Source organism: Tiliqua scincoides, chromosome 4, assembly GCF_035046505.1.
Source record: "Tiliqua scincoides isolate rTilSci1 chromosome 4, rTilSci1.hap2, whole genome shotgun sequence".
Classification (NCBI taxonomy): Eukaryota; Metazoa; Chordata; class Lepidosauria; order Squamata; family Scincidae; genus Tiliqua; species Tiliqua scincoides.
The window spans coordinates 45735331-45751792 of NC_089824.1; the positions used below are offsets into that span (position 1 = coordinate 45735331).

Below are 16462 nucleotides of genomic sequence, written 5' to 3' on the forward strand. Positions count from 1 at the left end.
AAATGACCACCAAAACAGCTAACAAGAATTTAAAATAAAGAATAAAGCAATTAAAACAAAATAAGCATCATACTCAAAATACCAAAATCAAAACCTAAGGACCAAAACAAAAGAAAGGAAGCCACAAGATATATGCATAGACGACCAAGAACTGAACCCCTCCCCTAAGGAAAAAATCAGTGAAACACTGTGGGGAAAGCCCCCAGAATTTAGAGCGTATGGACCCATTCAGGTCCCTGTTTGGGCCTAGCTGTGAGCATAAGCAGAGTGCTTTGGCCAAAGTTAAGCTCTGTGCTTGAGCTGCTTGAGTCAAAAAGATATTTTAAAAGATGCCCCTTATGCCCTTTTGTGTCTGTGTTAGAAAGCAAGTCATGTTGCAGCTAGTACCCCCCAAACAGGAAACAGCTAGCTAACCGCAACAGACAGGTGGTGAAAAGAGAAAAGAGACTTTTCTCCAGCGTACTATTAGCCATTACAGGGAGGAGAAGAAGGGGATCTTTACAGTAAGAAAGATTTCACATATTTAAAGTGCCATATTTAGTAAGAGCATGCTGGGCAGGAATTGAGTAAGGGGCTGTGTAGGCAAGGACAAAGCCTCACGTGATATGCTGTTTGCCAATCAAGAATGTATTCAAGGCTCTGCAATTTGCATTGTGCCAATCAGAAGTCCAGCCAATGCTTTACAATGAAAGTTTGTTTGTATATCAACTCGAAGCTCCGAAAGAATCGGGGTCACAGACTTTGGAAATGATTCCTCTGTGTGACCAGCAGCCAGCTGAAAGAAATAAAGCTTGTTTTCCTTGAAACCTCCTGGTGTCCATTTTCATCCTTGCCTGAAACCTGTAACATGCTAACTGAAACAATTGTGTATTTTATCTCCTGTTTAAACACAGGCAGCAACTGTGCCTCCTGGGCTTCCTAGGATTCCACAACTTTGGTGCTACCACTGAGAAGCAAGGAACATAAGAACAGCCCCACTGGATCAGGCCATAGGCCCATCTAGTCCAGCTTCCTGTATCTCACAGTGGCCCACCAAATGCCCCAGGGAGCACACCAGATAACAAGAGACCTCATCCTGGTGCCCTCCCTTGCATCTGGCATTCTGACATAGCCCATTTCTAAAATCAGGAGGTTGCACATACACATCATGGCTTGTACCCCGTAATGGATTTTTCCTCCAGAAACTTGTCCAATCCCCTTTTAAAGGCGTCCAGGCTAGATGCCATCACCACATCCTGTGGCAAGGAGTTCCACAGACCGACCACACGCTGAGTAAAGAAATATTTCCTGTTGGGAGAGTCTCCTGTTGGGAGAGTCTGTTCTAACTCTCCCAACACTCAATTTTAGTGGATGTCCCCTGGTTCTGGTGTTATGTGAGAGTGTAAAGAGCATCTCCCTATCCACTCTGTCCATCCCCTGCATAATTTTGTATGTCTCAATCATGTCCCCCCTCAGGCGTCTCTTTTCTAGGCTGAAGAGACCCAAACGCCGTAGCCTTTCCTCATAAGGAAGGTGCCCCCCCCCGCCCTGTAATCATCTTAGTCGCTCTCTTTTGCACCTTTTCCATTTCCAAGGCTGGCCCCAGGAGTGGTGGGGCCCAATGCAGAGCATTCTCATGGGGCCCTCAACTTCCCCGTGCCTTCCACATCATACTGCTACAGTGCCTGCAGCCACTTTGAGCTGAGCACTGTTGTTGCCGTGTGCAAAATGCAGCACCTGGAAATAGCTTCCGTCAATAATGGGTCACAGAGCAGGGCCCCTGATCATGAACACAATGGAAATTACTTGAGTAGACACGCATAGGATGATGCTTGAAAAAACCTACAACATAAAGCAAGGGGCTAAATACAATAATTGCACTTGGACATGTGTAGGAGAAACATGAAACACGGCGCATTAAGATTGAAAAAAATGCTTTAAAAAGTACAGTAAGGCTCTCCTGAGCTCTTAAAGCAGGTTTCCTGCCAATCTGAATTTTGCTGCCCATTGACTATATTTTCCCTTGCATTGCAAGCCTGGTGATCTAGACATCCTGAAGTTCAGACAGATGCCAAACTAAAGCAAGACAAAACCAGTGTTGCACTGTATATTAAATACGCTGGTCCTAACCTGGTGGAGAAGAATATGGCTGTCTGTAAACCATTGGACTCTGGGTTCCCGCTTGTTGTTGTTTGATCACTTCTTTCTGACTAAGAGTTGCAGATGTTCCCATAGGCTTTTCTCTGCCAACTATAGTTTAATTAAAAGAAAGATTGTTATCGCTTTTTATTTCGCAAGAAATCTGTCATAAGTCCAAGAGCCTGACAGGCCTTGCAATTGAATTTTCCAGCATATAATATGCAGGCATTTTCTTTCCTTATGAATTATATAGATACAGATTTGTCATTTTCTCCAAAAAAGCTTTCCCTCCTTAACATCCACTGTTTGCTATCCTTTCTAGCTAAGCAAAGCAGCATGGTAATAAATTCTTATTACTGCTTTGTAAATCCAAATCATAGCAGTACATCCAAATCATATTTTATCATGATAAAGTACATGTTCATGATTAAGTACACTTCCAGTTGCTTTTCTAGAGGAACAATCTTTCACCAGAACCCTTTACCATCCTATATATTAATAAAAAGGAAACATTGTACCAAGCCTTCCTCCAAAACTGATAGTAAGCACCATACAATTGTAAGCACCATACAAGAAGCCAAACATGACTTCTATGCACACTATGTTAATTTCTATGCAAAGTAACCACCATGCAGTTTGTCATGGAGCGCTGATACTATTACAGTATAATAATTCATCAACATTATGTTAAATTCATTAACATTCATTAAATAATTCATTATTCATTAATTCATTAGCAGCAATGGAAGCACTGCTCTTTAAAGATTCCCCCCTCCCCCCGCGTGCACACATACAATTTATTATGGTGTCTCAATGCACATTTGCACCTGGCTAAAATATTAAATATGGTTCTGCAGTTCAATACTCTATTTCATGCATGGAGGGGAGGGGCTGTGTGAAGCGCCTTTGTAAGCTCTTGGAGGACGACTGATTGATGGATTGTCTTCTTAATGACTCTTATCTTACATCACAAAGGTCAGCAAGGCTGTTTTTAAATCACTGGAGCAAAGAAACTTTGTTTTTTTAAATTGATTTGCTATAGTGCATTTTTTGCCATCCACGTGAGTGCTTGGAACGGAACCCACGTGAATAATGAGGTTCAACCTGTACAACCAGTGGTGTGAGTACCACTGGTTGAGAAGTGCTGGATTAGAGACACTTCAAGAAGAATAAAATGTTTGATCCAAAGGCACTGATGATGGGTATTAAAAAAAATAAAGGGGGAGTGGGAAATAGACAAAGTTGGACACAATGGAAAAGTCTCAAAAACTGCATTTTGTGGAGTGCTTCAGGCTCATGATGAAGCTATTGAGGGGTCAACATTCACCTCCATTGAATTGGCCAAATTGACTTCCCCTACATTTCACAGGACATGGCAATTTGGACCACAAATTCAATTAGAACCAGCAGTCAGCAGTTATTTCACCCTTCCTACAAAATCAACTGGTGAAGAATGTGTAGGAATAGACAAAATTCCTTCACTATAGCTCTGATTTATGGGGTACCAAGGCTCTAATCTGTATTCAGGATTGCCTGCTGAGTGTGGCAGTCACAAATCTGTGTTGGATCTTTTTATTGAGATGCCTTACTGATATTGCAGTGATCAACCTCTTATCTGGTGAAGTAGAGCATAAAAATTGTCTGCATGTATTCAAAGAATAATAGCACACAATTCAGTTTTTAGATGCAGGAAAGCAAGCCAGCTTGTCCTTCAACATTAGTTTCTAAATTTGTGCCTTAAATATTGTGGCTCCTCATCCTCTTTTTATTTTCCCATCTTTATAGGGAGACTGCAAATACTTATTAAGAATATGAAAAATATATCGGTTTAAATATTACATACATTGGATGACTTGTGGGTAAAACCAAACATTTCTTTCTCCAGTATGAACAACTGGTTTTGTCTGACCATCAGGCAAAAGGCCAACATATATCCCTCTGTTTCGTGAAGATTCTAGGCTTACAGACCCGCTTTCTAAATTCTTCTCTACTATGAAATGACAGTCCACATCGCCTGTGCCCTGTAAAAAAAATATAGCATATTAAGTTCACAAGAATATGTCTCATTTCTGGATCTATACAGTGGTTCCTTATCCATTACAGATCAGATTCGGTATCCATTACAGATCCGTTCCCAGACCCCACATAGAAACCGATTTCTGTGGATAATTGAATCCACAGGGAGGGCCTCAAGACACTGCCAGATGCGATCAGAAGTGTCTTCCAGTCATGTCCAGGAGGTGTTCTGAGGCTCAGGGAGGTTGTGCATGGCCTCCCTGAGCCTTAGAAGGCCTTCAAAAGGCATTTCAGTTCAGCAAAAATGTAGATATTACATCCCCCATCTCCAGAATGATGCTAATCTGTGTGCCAGTATACTGGTTAGATAAGCATTCCCATATAGACCCACCAGCTGCCATGTCCAAATTATTAGAGCAGTCAGACTGGCTCATCCATGAGGCCAATTGAAGTAGTCACTTCAGACTGTAGATTGGTGGTAAGTGCCCACCTGCTCACCTCAACTGCTCCTCCTTCTCCTTCCATTCCACGGATTGGAAAAGGGGGACAGAGAGGAAAAGGAAATATGGAAAGAAGTTACAGTAACTGTGTCATCTGCATGATGCTTAGGCCATAAGTAAAAATGGGCCTGGATGTGCCGGTATATTTGAACTACAAAACACAGAATGTCACAGATAAACAGATCCTGATGCAAGCTTCACAATAAACCATTTCTTATTGATTTCCGACAGTAATACTTTATATGATAAGACAATTCATTCTTCTATAGCTTTATTCTATCCTGAAGCAGCTATTAAGTGCTTGAGAGCTTTGCCATCATTAATAGTGCAGTTGGGTATTATAATGGACGTTTCAATTTATCCATTGGCATTCTCATCATTACTACAAATCTATGGATACTTGACCCTGAGGTGAGATTGATAATTATGGAAGTTAATCAACTTCATGGGGGGGGGGGAGGACCCAAGAGGTAGGGACAAAATAACAATACAAGCAGTAGCATCATTACCTGAAATACTTTACTTAGTCCATGGCTCACTAGGAAACAAAAATCTGCATACTTTCAAGGCTCGGTCAGGGCCTTTCATGCTTTAAAATTGCTTAAATCCTACAGTAAGGTTCAGCCATTTTCATATTTGCAGAGGAGGTATGAACAAGTGCTTACTGTTCCATTACACTGGCCATCCTTGATCCTCAGATACATCCTTGGTTTTTTTACACTTTCAAACATGCAGACCCCAGAGGTGACTTTATGTACTCTCCAGTAAGAGTCGTCAGATTGATTTCCTGCTCCACTGCAGCTCCCATCAGGCCTCAGGCAGAGAGACTGGCAGTAGCTGGTAGTGAGCAGAATTATGGCACCATCATGGAAAACTCCCTGCAAAGACAATGCAGCCAAGGGAATCAGCAGAGAGAACCAACTGAAAATAAGGTGGTCTTCCACATTGCCCTCTCTCCAATTTTTTGGGCCAGTGAGGTGACTTTGCAATCCTTGGAATCTACAAATCAGGACCTAGCAATTTGCTGGGTTTTTGTTTGTTTGTTTTAATTTGGTAAGCCACACATACAGCTTGCTGAAGATGACATCAGTGAATTAAAGATGTTCTCCCTGGCTTCAGCTGGATGAATTAATATTTCTAGCTAAATACACAGATGTAGGAAGAGCCAGTCAGCAACACCCTAAAGTGTTTGTCAGGCTTTTCTATTCAGAAAAATATTCAGAAAAAATATTCTATTTTTAAAAATATTCTATTCAGAAAAAAAATATTCTATTTTTAAAAATATTCTATTCAGAAAAAAAATATTCTATTTTCAATTCAGGTAATTCTCTGTTCTGAACAAATATAAAGACAATATATTTGGAAATAGCACCTGGTAAAACTAAGGGTTCAAATCCCACCTCAGAGATTTATGCTTTTTGTCCTCATCAATAAAATGAAATATTGACCATAGTGACCTGCCTGATGGGCCAAATGAGATAAGTATTCTAAAGTACGTTGTAAAGAGGTTCTGTCCCAGAAGGAAGCCAGAGAAAGCAGACTGCGGGAAGTAGTGCCTAGTGGTTAGCACTCATGCATCCCTGCCTGAATCTTACATTAACAACCTGTAGTATAAGTAACAGGGCAGGAATACTAATGGACATGGATCTTATGACACAGCTTGTTCCCCCTATAGATAAGATTTTCACAATTCCAATATTTAATTCAGCTGTAACCTACTCAGTAACCAGAAAGTGTGACACTTACTATGAGGGATATTATGTGGCTCTTATGCTTCCTTTGGGTTCAGGCATGAAGTATAGCATGATAATGAATTTATACCAAGAATTCAAGAATCAAAGGATCTACTAAACCACTCATCCAGGGTTGGCAATTGTCTTCTGCATAGGGGCCTTGTCTGTGAGTGGATAGTGGGCCCCATTCAGCTCTATAGCTAATAAATAAAGGTAATAATAATAAAACAAAAAAAAAGTTCATCTTAGGTGTATGCCAAAAACATGGCAGTATTCCCCTAAGCTACTCAGTCACATGGTTACATAGCTCAAAACAGCAGCTATGCAGCTTAGAGCTCAGCTTTCCCAGAAGTCCAGCATTGACATATTATGTCACTACTGACTGTCCAAAAACCCCATCATGCTGCTGTTTTGCCCCAGAAGGGGTCCACAGCAGCACAAACTCTTCAGAGGGAATGCTGGAGAGGGACTGAGGTTTGTGTATGATTCCTCTCAGAAGTAGAATGGGGAAAAATGTGGGTCTCATTCACTCTCCTGAGAGTGCACAGTCTACATTTATACCAATATCTCCCAATATGAGGCAGGATTTAAATATGCTTTGGCAATATCCAAAAATTCTTTCTGAAGTTTCTGGACCAAAGGAGTTGTTTTTATCCTTTCATTTGATTCAAAGTCAGGCTTATTATTGACTTCTTTGATCCTCAAAATGTTCCATCCACTGTCTTGAAACAAAATAATTCTTCTTCAGTAAATCCTCAGTAGCTAACCGCCCTTCTTCCTGACTCCCAAACACTGTTTAATCCCAGTACCATACTGTAAAAATAAAGGGACACACACACACACACACATAAATGTCTTGTGCTACAAAGTGAATTCTGGACTTGTTTTGCTCTCAAGAAGAAGACTTTAGGGTGAAAAGAAGATGAAAGTCAAAAAGGCAGGATTTGAATCAAAATCTAGAGCTGAATCAAACTCATTTTTTCACAGTCAAAGCCATGTTTTTCTCAATAATCCATGACACTCATGTGACAATGATCTGATGGATCTGAACCATACATAGGGACGTCCAAAGCAAACCAAAAGGATTTTTGGAAGGCTAAGGGTTTGTGTGTGTGGAAATAATTATTCAGTGGACAAGGACTAGTTTCAGAGAGAGTGGCCTAGTACCTTGTCATTTATGCTTGATAAATGAAACTTTTCTTTTCCTCACACCAGGACCAATGTAATCTTTGAAAGATAATCTGCCTGGCTGAGCTGCTTCAGCTGGCCATAATGCTACATGCATAACAATCCTTTCTTTCATTTATTTTTTATACTGCAACTCTTGAGAGTCACATCAAGTATAGAATCATAAGCACCATGAAGAAACAAATCTATAATATAAAGAATACGTAGCACTTCAGAGTGTTCAAAGAACTTCACTCATATCCTCAGCAATCCTACAACAACCCAAAAAGGTAGTTAGGAATCTTTATTGGTATAATACCCAAAAAGGTATGATCTATCGCTGCCCCATATTTAAGACTCAGGGGGAGACTGCAGCTGAGAAACAATGGCAGTTCATGGCAGAAACAAAACTTGAACTAGAGACTTCCTGGTTCACTGTTAAGCCTTATCTACTAAATCTCACTGGCTCATATAGCTACAGAAGTAGATGTCATCCCTTATGAAAGATGGACATGCATTTATTTTGCTGCTGGTAAATGGGTTGGGAAGCTGACACGCTCATAGCAAAATAAACACTTGTGCTACACTTTGTAAGTGACAGTATTTTAAAAGCACATGCATATTTGTCCAGTGGTGCTTACTTCCAAGTTAGTGTGTACAGGAATGCAGCCTTAAACAAATATGATTTCAGGGGGAGCAGCATATCTGCAGCAATACTGTGAAGTAGTATTACATCTAGTAGCTTCTCAATGGTTTCACACAACCTCAGTTGTTTTTTTGTGCATCTCTGCCAGAATGATACCAGATCACAGTGAATAACAAAGATAATTTTTTCTGAGAATGTTTTCATGGTGCTGACTTGCAAGTGAGTCAACCGCAGTCTTTAGTACCACCTAGTGGGTGGAGATCTCACTTTCACCTTTCGGGACATGTTTAATTATTGCAGGGGTTTAATGACACATCTCCCGATTGCCTTTCTCCTTACCTTGACATGAACAACAAACTCCTTTGTTAGTCCTGCGTAGCCTGTGGCATCATCAGCAACTGTACCTTGGAGACTGAAAGCAACAGTTTGGCCTGGGTTTCGGGCAGATTCTAAAACTGCACAGCGATTTGGCTGAACATGAACTTGCAGCTCACAGCGGACGTCGCCTTTCTCCTAACAGGACAAGATAGGAAGTAATAAGCCAAAGAATTATCGGACGTGCTGAAAACTGACACAGATGTGGCTAGATGCTGAAGCTGTATGCTTTAGCATTTATTATTTACACCTTGCAGTGCCAGTAGCCATTTGCTATTAGCACTTCAGATCAGCCTGCTATGGATAGTTCCTTGTTCCTCCTTTTGGCTTCATGTTTGTGGTTTGAGCTTTCAGCTGCAGATTTCAGACTGTGCAGTCTAAAATGATTAAGCATCTAAAAAAATTCCTGTACATTTTTAATTTATGTGGGTTACTTTTAGCATTTTGGCACTGGCTTAGCTTAAAAAGAACTCTGAATTCTGCCATAGGAACATCATGATAGAATCGTGCATTTAAAAATAATACATATCATGTGAAAGTGAGATAAATTCTAGAGGTGGGAAGTCCGATCTCCACAGGACCTTTTCAAACTTCTGATTTATAAAAGTAAAAGCCATAATACCTAGTATCCATTAATTGAATACCTAGATAAAAGAATCTTAAATTCTTAAGATGAGAATGCTTAAATTAGTGAAATTGACTATATGCCACAAATCTAATGATGCATTTCATAAAAATTAATGAACTCTGGTGTTCAACTTTAATTCTCATTAAAAAATCTGTTATATACACAGGATGGTTTTGAATCGCTGAATTCAGTAAGAGATCACACTTAAAAGCTATATGCTGTCAAGAGCCCTGAGAAGCAGGTGGTTTGGGGCCCCTGCCCATCACTGTGGTCCCTGCTTGTGCTGTCAGGGGCAGTAGCCTACAGAGGGCTTCCAGGGCTGCCCACCTTGCCTGCCTCCTTTGGGCTGTCTTCCTCTTCTACCCTGGGCCTCAGAGCAGAGGCAGGGAGGGGAGTTACAGCACCCTACTCTTCCTCCTCAGTTGCAGGGCCTTCTCCAGCTTCCCAGGGTTCTGGAGTATCTCTTCCAGCCAACCTCCAGCCCTTTGCCGGCCCCTTCTCATCCTTCTTCCTAGTTCCTAGATTATGGCTCACATAATCTCCTGGCCATAATTGCTCTCATCCTCCTTCCTAGTTCCACCCACCCAACCTGGTCACATTCTGGGTTCTATGCCTCCTTTCCAAAGGGAAGGCTTCTGCAGGTACCAACTGCATGGGTAGGCATGCTGTGCTCAACAGGCCGATGGCCTGAGCTCCACCAGCTGAGGCCTCTCCAGCCTCTCTTAGTCTGTATCCAAGTCGAGGGAGGGGGCAGGGAAGCAAAATCCTCAGGGCCTGGGTTTTCAGGAGCCCTAGGCCATGGCAAAACAATTTGTACAGTACAAAACAAAATTTATTACAAAATAAATTTGGGGATCTCAATCTCAAACCCATCCAGGGCTGCATTTCCACTATAGGGCAGCATTTCCACTACTTTAATCCACTATCAATGCACTTCAGTTCCCTCAATGCATTCTTAAGACTGTTAAGGGTAGCTCTTACAGCTCTCATATTCCTTAAGAAACTACTGTACAGTCCCTCCAAATGCTTTGGGGGAGCAGAAGTGAACTGAAAGTTGATTAAACCTGTAGTGGAAGTGTAGCCCAGGTCTTCTCCATAAGCACCAACATGTATTAGTATTCAGACATGGAAAACTGAAACTTAAACCTTCAGAGCAGAACTATTAGACCCCAGCAGTAGATTCCCCAGTGCTGTTTACTGGGTAAGCTCCAACCCTTCTTCTATTTTAGTGTGTGCCTAGAACACATGGTGTTGGATCAAGTCTGCAAGTGTTTAGGCATTGTTTGAAGGTGAAATTAGCAGTATGGAGTACAAATATAAGTTTGGAGCACAGAAAAGTAAAAAAGAGAACACAAAGGAAAAATAAAAAAGCCAGGCAAGTTTATTTCACCTGGACTTTGTTTCAGAATTATAACATAGTATTGAGGGAGATGGTGAAAGTGAGACCTTGGATGCCCATGCATTATCAGAAGAAGAAAAAGCAAATGAGGAGGACTTTGCTGAGGTAGAAGAAAAGAAATGCAGTATCACTACTCAAAGTAAGGAAATGATCCCATCCTGATGTTTTCATTTAATTTCAATTTTGCTCATGCTAACTTAAAACTGTCAATTAAAAACTTGTTTAAAAAATTTAATAACATCTGGTTTGCAGGAAAATTTAGGAAGGCAGGGGGCAACCAGGCATCTTTCCCTGGGCCCAATGCCAGTTCTCAGCAGCTCTGCCTGTAACTGACCCTGCCACCTGCAGAGCAGGCAGCTCTCTGGACCATGTAAATCTAGCCCCAGATATTTATGAATAAACGTTTTGACAGCGATCTTATAACACTTTTAATACTTTGTTTCATGATGCTAGTTCCAATAGATGCCAGTCCACAGACATATCTTACTGAATTATGTAAACTGAATGGCCCTGCAATTATTCCCAAATATATTTCAGGTGAGAACAGAACCAGGTTGGATGTGGATTAAGTATTTATCACCTATTTTACACATCCTGCAACAACATTAACAGCCCTTACCCATTTAATCTTAAACTTATCCATTTCCCCGCCACAGTGTGCAGCCGCACCAAAACGGGCCACGCTACAAACTATGGCGGGGGGCTTATCGGGAGGTTTTAGAGAGGCAAGGGACTATATTTTCCCTTACTTTCTTGCAAGACTCCCAATGGGCCTCTTGAACTTGTGCCAGCTGTTTGGCTGCTGCAAGTCTGAGAAGAGAAAGGGAGTGCAGTGGGAGGCAAGGAAGAGGAGAGCATACTACTGCAGTTTACGTGCACAAGGACATACCTCCTCCTGCCCCTGATACGCATCCTCTCCTTGCCAGTCTGTTCCACCCACTCCTCACCACATTGTACCTCCCCTTGCCAGCTTACCTATGCTAATCTGAATGGCTGCCGGCCGTCTGCTCTGCAATGTCATAACTAGCATTTCAGTGTCACAACTGGCTCAGTGGGCCATAATAGATGCAATTTGCATGTATGTATGAATATATGCAAGTGCATGCATGCATGCATATGAGTTGTCTGGTGTATGTTTTATAAAGTTGAGATTTTATTTTGTTATTCTATCAAATATTTGACAGATTCAGTTATTAAGTAGTCCACCATCATCCAGGTAAGATAATATCTGAAGGACTGAACATGCTACCAACATCTGAAAAGTTTCTATAAACAATGAGTATGGTGTACATCTGACAATGCCCACTATTCAGAAACTGAACCCTATTCCACTTATTATGAAAAATAATGTAAACCAAAATACCAATAACAAAAGAAAAGATTACACTGGAGGTTGAATCTCATAAGACCAACTTTGGAATCAAACTCTCAGGCAGTTCAATTACCATTTAAGATTGGCAATTTATCCTGTCTGTTTGAAACTATTGTTCCTGGTTGTAGGTGTAAAAAATTCCTTTATGTATTTAAGAAGATGAAACATATGTGTTACAAACTAAATCAGCAAATATGATTTGTGGACCTTCAACTTTTCAAGATTACTGTAGTTTTATGGATGGTGGCATTGGCTAGAGAGCTAAGAATGTAATATTAACTAAATTATAACTGCTACTGTTATCTAATATTTTAAAAATATAAAGCCACAGTTCACAGCTTTGGAGATACTATAAAGCCTTGCAGACAACAAACATTTTTCTATGGAATAAAGACTTTGTAGATAGAATCATCCCTTAGCCTTGCTAACTTTCATTTTTTTTTGCATCCTCAATACATGTGGATCATTCCCTAAGCCCTCCATCTTTATCTTGATCTGATGGACATACATTTCTGCCAGCATCTCAATTGCCAAATCTTGCAGCCACACATAAAGGCAAGGCTTTAGAATATATTTATTCATGTTATTTTTCACCCCATCCTTTCCACCCAAAGGACTCTCAAGGATTTTGAAATGTAGTAAAAATGTTGAGAAGGGAATTATTCAGCAGGAAAACATGACAGAAGGATATATTGCTATTTTGCAATGGTGAAAACAAGCTTCTCATTTAAATTTTGAATATATTTCCCTCCCCCCATCTTATATATTGTACAACAGTACCATACATTTGCAGGACAAAACCTTTTACTCAGCAGTTTCTGAGAATGGTTACGTGAAAGGTGAAGGTGTCACCTTCAATCCCACTCTCAAACAAAGTACTTACAGCAAAAATTATACAGTACTTTGTTTAAATATGTGACTGGTCATTACCTGCTTCTTTTTCCACCCCTAAATAGCAGCTGTGGGAGTGGGTGCTAATCAAGATCAGGACTTCAGGGGGTAAGGGGATTCTGTCCCTTGCCTGCACTACCTCCCTCCCACTGTGGCAGCTATTTGCTCCTGGAGGATAGCTTAATCACAGCCATAGTAGGTGCAAAAGGATAAAGCCGTCCCTTCATCCTCACTGCAATTCTAGTCATGAACCAGGGGCCCTTATAACTACTGTTTGGGGTGGGGGAATTGAGGAAGCAGGTTCCAATCATGAACTTATTGTAAGGTGTAAATTGGTCCTTCTTATTCCAAATGTTTAAACAAAAAACAGTTAGAAAATGTCTTCATGTGCTTACTGTCCAATCCTATGGACAGGGTCCACTGCCAGAATTAGCATTCCAGCAGCAGAACATGCTTTACGGTAAATGCTCTTTCGATGGTACATGTTGCTGCATGCTTCTGCTATGAGAGATGGCAAGTGGCATCACAGCATGGCAGCAGCTGGGAGAGGCTCTGCAGGTCCTGGTATGTTGATGGGGGGGCATTTCATGGGCTGGGGATGGCATTTCTGGCAGACTGAGGGGAGAGCAGACAATTTATTGAAGCCGGAGGGGATGTATCCCAGCATAAGCAATGTGCACTGGGATACTATCCCCTTTGGATCCGTCCAACACACCCCCTTTTTCTCCTTGAGCTTGTGCCAGCTATATGGCTGCCACAGGTCCATGGAAACCCACATGCAACTGAGGAGCTTACAGAGGGTTAAGGGAAAATAATTTCCCTTGCCTTCCTCAAGCATCAACCCTCCTCCACCATAGCATATAGTGCTGTCTGCTTTGGCACCTGCTGTAAGTCACACATTTTTGAAAATACTGTTTTAGGCCCTGTTATATTTTCAGTACAACTTTATATAACAGAGTGCAGAAGATAATGGGCACACAAAAAAGGCTTAAGCAACTGCATACCATTCCAGTGACAGAGCCATAAGCAAGGGCAAGGGCATGATGTGGTATTGGGTGGCATATAAATACAAACGCATTTCCCTTCTTGGTGGTTACATCAAAGAGACCTAATGAATTCAAGGGGGAAAATGGATTAGTTGCCTCATAGTACGCACTGTACATATTTTAAAAAATTAAATTAATAAGTAATAGTATTACTAGTAAACCATATTTAATTTTAAGATAGTAGAGCATAAATAAACTGGATGTTATTTTTATTCTCTTATCCCAAAAGATACCAAGAAGTTTATGTCTGTTAAAAAATTTGAGGGGTGGGCTTTTTTTCTTCACTGATTTAAAATAATTTAAAATGAAACATTGCATTTGAACAATCAACTGTTCTTTTAGGTTTACCTCAGTATTGTTTGCTATAAAGTGAATTTATGGAGCATTTTCTGTTTGATATAAAGTGAGTTTACAGAGCATTCACAAAGAATAGCCAAAAAATTACCATATTTGTCCTTCTTGTCCCCAAGGGCATCCACCGTTCCATCTGGACTGAGATGTATAAAGCCATGAGTCACTTTGTTATAGAACTGAAGCGTGTTGCCTTTCTGAAATTTCCACTTTTCTGCTACCCACTGGTTAAATTCATTTGTAGTAAAAAGACAAACAAAAAAACACCCATCATGGCACAAAAGATGACACACAAAGCCACCTAATACTGAGTTATACTGCAACCTTATGCATGTCTCCAGAAGGATCCAGAGCTCCAGAAAGATCTCTCCAAACTGGCAGAATGGGCAGCAAAATGGCAGATGTGTTTCAATGTAAGTAAGTGTAAAGTAATGCACATTGGGGCAAAAAATCAAAACTTCACATATAGGCTAATGGGTTCTGAGCTGTCTGTGACAGATCAGGAGAGAGATCTTGGGGTGGTGGTAGACAGCTCGTTGAAAGTGTCGACCCAATGTGCGGTGGCAGTAAAGAAGGCCAATTCTATGCTGGGGATCATTAGAAAAGGTATTGAGAACAAAACGGCTAATATTATAATGCCGTTGTACAAATCTATGGTAAGGCCACACCTGGAGTACTGTGTCCAGTTCTGGTCGCCACATCTCAAAAAAGACATAGTGGAAATGGAAAAGGTGCAAAAGAGACTGACTAAGATGATTATTGGGCTGGGGTGCCTTCCGTATGAGGAAAGGCTACGGCGTTTGGGTCTCTTCAGCATAGAAAAGAGACGCCTGAGGGGGGACAAGATTGAGACATACAAAATTATGCATGGGAAGGATAAAGTGGATAGAGAGATGCTCTTTACACTTCCACATAACACCAGAACATCCACTAAAATTGAGTGTTGGGAGGGTTAGGACAAACAAAAGAAAATATTTCTTTACTCAGTGTGTGGTTGGTCTGTGGAACTCCTTGCCACAGGATGTGGTGACGGCATCTGGTCTGGATGCCTTTAAAAGGGGATTGGACAAGTTTCTGGAGGAAAAATCCAGTATGGGTTACAAGCTATGATGTGTATGTGCAACCTCCTGATTTTAGAAATGGGCTATGTCAGAATGCCAGATGCAAGGGAGGGCACCAGGATGTAGGTCTCTTGTTATCTGGTGTGCTCCCTCGGGCATTTGGTGGGCCGCTGTGAGATACAGGAAGCTGGACTAGATGGGCCTATGGCCTGATCCAGTGGGGCTGTTTTTATGTTCTTATGTCTACTGAGAAGAAAGCCCCATTGAATTCAGTGGGACTTTCTTCCATGTACACAAGTTTTACAGCCCAATCCTGTGCATGTTACTCAGAAGTAGGTCCCACTGAGTTTAATGGGACTTACTCCCAGATAAGGGTACATAGAATTGCAGCCTCAGACTTAGTCCAGCAACAGTTCTCCAGCATCTCAGGAAGAGGAGTTTCTCATTCTGCAATCTGAGATCCTTTTAATTGGAAATGTCAGGGATTTCATTTTTGAACATGTGCACACAAAGCACATATTCTGCTAGTGAATTATAGTTCCGTGAAAAAGCATTGCACACATGAAGAAATAAACTAAACCAAAGCAATGCTTTTTACTTATTCATGCTTTCTGCATGATTCAAACAGGTCTAATCAATTTGCTTAAAGATCTTAACAGAGTAGATCTTTACCATTTCTGTTTTCTTGATTTCTAGCTCTTGTCCTAAAGAAATTAAAAAAGAAATGGTATGAGAACAATTCAAGCAGCCTGTTAGTATCAATGATATTTAAGTATTTATCTTGCACTTCCATCCCATGTAAATCCAAAGAGACTGTTCTAGCTTGGGCCTTTGGAGTCATTTTTTGTTAGCCTTCAATGCCAAAGAAACTACTTTTGGGTTAGTTAACACTAAAATGTGCAACTGACTTTATGAAATCCATGTCTAGACTTTTTGTGGGCCTCAGTAATCAAGTATTGCCATAACTCATGAAATGGTTTTGTTTTATACTTACTGGCTGCAAAGGTGTTGTTATCAATGGCATATAGTTCTCTGACAATTTTGCCATCATCTTCTCCTGGATCTAGCCACCTTGGGGGGAAAAGTAACAACATTATAATCATTGCAAGATTCTCTCTCTCATGAGGACAGGAAGTATGCAGTGATTGGGGTGGGATGG

At 40.9% G+C, this 16462-nt stretch overlaps 1 protein-coding gene across 1 annotated transcript in view; it reads right to left on the reverse strand.

Moving 5' to 3' along the window:
* The window catches only part of RP1 (RP1 axonemal microtubule associated), a 206939-nt gene that overhangs the window by 162855 nt on the left and 27622 nt on the right, over nt 1-16462 (reverse strand). The window contains exons 9-16 of the mRNA XM_066624417.1: nt 16298-16374; nt 15976-16007; nt 14337-14466; nt 13850-13953; nt 8520-8693; nt 5300-5512; nt 3962-4139; nt 2162-2229 (exon numbers count right to left, since the gene is read on the reverse strand). Of these exons, the coding sequence (XP_066480514.1) occupies nt 2162-2229; nt 3962-4139; nt 5300-5512; nt 8520-8693; nt 13850-13953; nt 14337-14466; nt 15976-16007; nt 16298-16374 (976 nt within the window). The remainder of the gene's footprint in view (nt 1-2161; nt 2230-3961; nt 4140-5299; nt 5513-8519; nt 8694-13849; nt 13954-14336; nt 14467-15975; nt 16008-16297; nt 16375-16462) is intronic.